This window comes from Oratosquilla oratoria, chromosome 3 (assembly GCF_046742065.1).
Source record: "Oratosquilla oratoria isolate Oo_2021 chromosome 3, ASM4674206v1, whole genome shotgun sequence".
NCBI lineage: Eukaryota > Metazoa > Arthropoda > Malacostraca > Stomatopoda > Squillidae > Oratosquilla > Oratosquilla oratoria.
The window spans coordinates 5,413,143-5,415,642 of NC_134779.1; the positions used below are offsets into that span (position 1 = coordinate 5,413,143).

Here is a 2,500-nt window from a genome sequence, read left to right on the forward strand (position 1 = left end):
TGTGCATTTTTGGAAGTCCATAGAATTTTGGAATTATGGAATCCCCCGGTCTCATCTTTCTCCAGTCATCTTCGGTAATCAGACGTTCTATCTTTTAGTTCCTTCAGTTCTCGCTCTACCTTCATCTGTAATTTCTTTGTAGGGTCGTGAAGAATGGTGGTGTACGTTTGGGAATCTTGTAGGAGCGACAAGGCTTTCTGGTCGTATTCAGCCTTGTCCATCACAACCGTGGATCTGCCCTTGTCGCTTGAGAGTATCGCTACAAAATAGTCTCTTCGTAGCCCTTCTAGCGCTTTCTTCTCTCCGGTGGTCAGGATTTGATGGTTGTGGGTGGAACTCAGAGCGCCTACAATTTTTGTTCTAGCTGCCTGTTTCACCTCCTCTGGGCCATCTATCAAACTGATTCCTAGTTCTGCAGCGGCCAAGAACTCTGCTCGGTTTACTCCTCCTTGTACATTCAAGTTGAGGCCTTTGGACAAGACCTGCTTCTCTTCAGGGGAGAGATGTCGGTTGGAGAGATTGACTACCCATCTCGTAGGATTGGGTGGCCTGGATTCTTCCAGGCGTTGCAGTTTGGAATCCAGGAGGGTCCGTTTGGTTTCAGTTTTGGCTCTGCTAAGACTCTTAGTCTTTTCTAGTAGAGCGTTAAAGTCAGTGGGATGTAACCTAGTTTTGCAAAATTCCCTGCAAGCGATAATGTCACTGTTGAAGCGATGGATTCTACTGTGGTGGTGATCGATGGCGCATTTGAGAAGTCTGCGGCCACAGGCGTCTGCTTCCTCCTTGCCTTTCTTGGTGTTAACAGGTGGTCTGACTTTGGCGAATGTGGGTAAGATGTACCTGTTGCGGCACATGTAGCAGAAACGCAACTCCTCACGATCAATACTTTTCTTGGGTTCACCACATTCACATTTCCTGGCTGTGTTGATAACGTCAAAACCATACTGTTGTTCAATATGTGCAAAGATCTGGAGTCTGGGATCCATGTTGAAAGGGGAGAAGCGTAAACACCAGACTCAAAGTGGGAAGTTTAATGCCCGACGTTTTGGTCCTAGTCCTAAGACCGTCTTCAGGGGTGTGAAAATATACAGTGTTCAAATGAGCTTATTATACTGTCCGTGGTTGGAATTGGGAGAGGTATTCCGCACTGCCGAAGCTGTCCGGGTCCCCCTCCTCTTCCAGTCGCTACGAGTACCGGACGACTGGACCACCTTACATACCCAATTGTGCATACATTTAATTTTACAAAGAATAAATACAACACAGTAGAATAAAATGACTACATACAGCCAAGTAAAATAATATATATATTGGTGTATTTTGGGAGCAGGTTCTCAATACGACAGCATTCTGGAAGTTATTGATTTTCTTTCTTGTGTATTCGATATTTCTAATTATACTTTTCCCTTGGCTGGGGATGCTCCAGCGTTTCCTAAGCATCGATCCTGTACTTCAGACTCCCGACTACTCGCACCCCTTCGTCCTCCAAATAGACGCCTCCGGAGAGGGGATAGGAGGTTTCCTTCTCCAAGATGACGACTACTACCCCACTCTCCACCCGGTTAGCTACTACTCAGCCAAACTACTCCCCTACCAACGCTCCTACTCCACGGTGAAAAAGAAGCCTTGGCCCTAGTCTCTGACTTCAAGCACTTCGAGCGCTATTTAAGCTATCCTGGACACGAGACCATTGTCTACAGTGATCATAACGTTCTCATCTTCATTGAAAAGACCAGACTCACCAACCAAAGCATTCTTCGGTGGACTCTCCAACTCCAAGCCTTTAACTTCTGAATGAGTCACATAAAAGGTGAAGACAACATCCTGGCGGATGCTCTCTCAAGAGGACCAGACGCCCAAATTGCTCCCAGTGACTAATAGATCAGCTCCACCACTTTACTCTGGACTTCTGGAAGGGGGGGTGTTATAGTCACTGGTTACCACCGTCAGATTTCTTTCACCCCGAAACAGGTCATTTGAAGACACTTATAAGCGACCTATCACCCCCCCCCCAACATCCCCATTACTTGTTAACAGCTCTAATGGGTTGTCGGTTCCGACCTGTTTTCGAGCCGAACTCGAAGCCTCAATTAATCACTTATGAGGTCCACGTCAAAGCTCCGCCCACTCCATCCACTTCTGAAAGGCGGCCACCAACTTTGACAGACAGTACTCAAGACTCCTGTTGCTTACCTAGGTCTCAAGACGCTCGCGTTGACATCTTTCCTGCCCTGCTGCTCCACCAACGGCTCCCCCAGGACAAGCATCGCTCCGCCCATAACTAACTTGAATATAAACAACTCTTACCTGGTAGAAGTGGAATCTCCCCCCTTTTTTTATAATCTACCTTTACATGTATTTGTTTTGTGACTCTTGTGCTTAAATTATTTATTATAAGTTTCTTGTTCCATTGTATTTCTTTCCATAATATATGTCATCCTTCAGGATATATTCATTTGTGTTTATATTATTAGACTTCTCGAATTGCCTTTATGTGTGT

General features: G+C 45.8%; 1 protein-coding gene across 1 annotated transcript; it reads right to left on the reverse strand.

Annotated features, from left to right (window-relative positions):
- Positions 1–65: 65 nt before the first annotated feature.
- LOC143041442 (uncharacterized) lies at positions 66–986 on the reverse strand. The gene has a single exon (XM_076213317.1). It carries the CDS (start codon positions 984–986, stop codon positions 66–68), a length of 921 nt encoding a protein of 306 aa, XP_076069432.1.
- Positions 987–2,500: the final 1,514 nt, after the last annotated feature.

What these genes read in the sequence shown, in the direction of transcription:
- LOC143041442 (XM_076213317.1), bottom strand. Translation starts at nt 986, where the DNA reads ATGGATCCCAGACTCCAGATCTTTGCACATATTGAACAACAGTATGGT.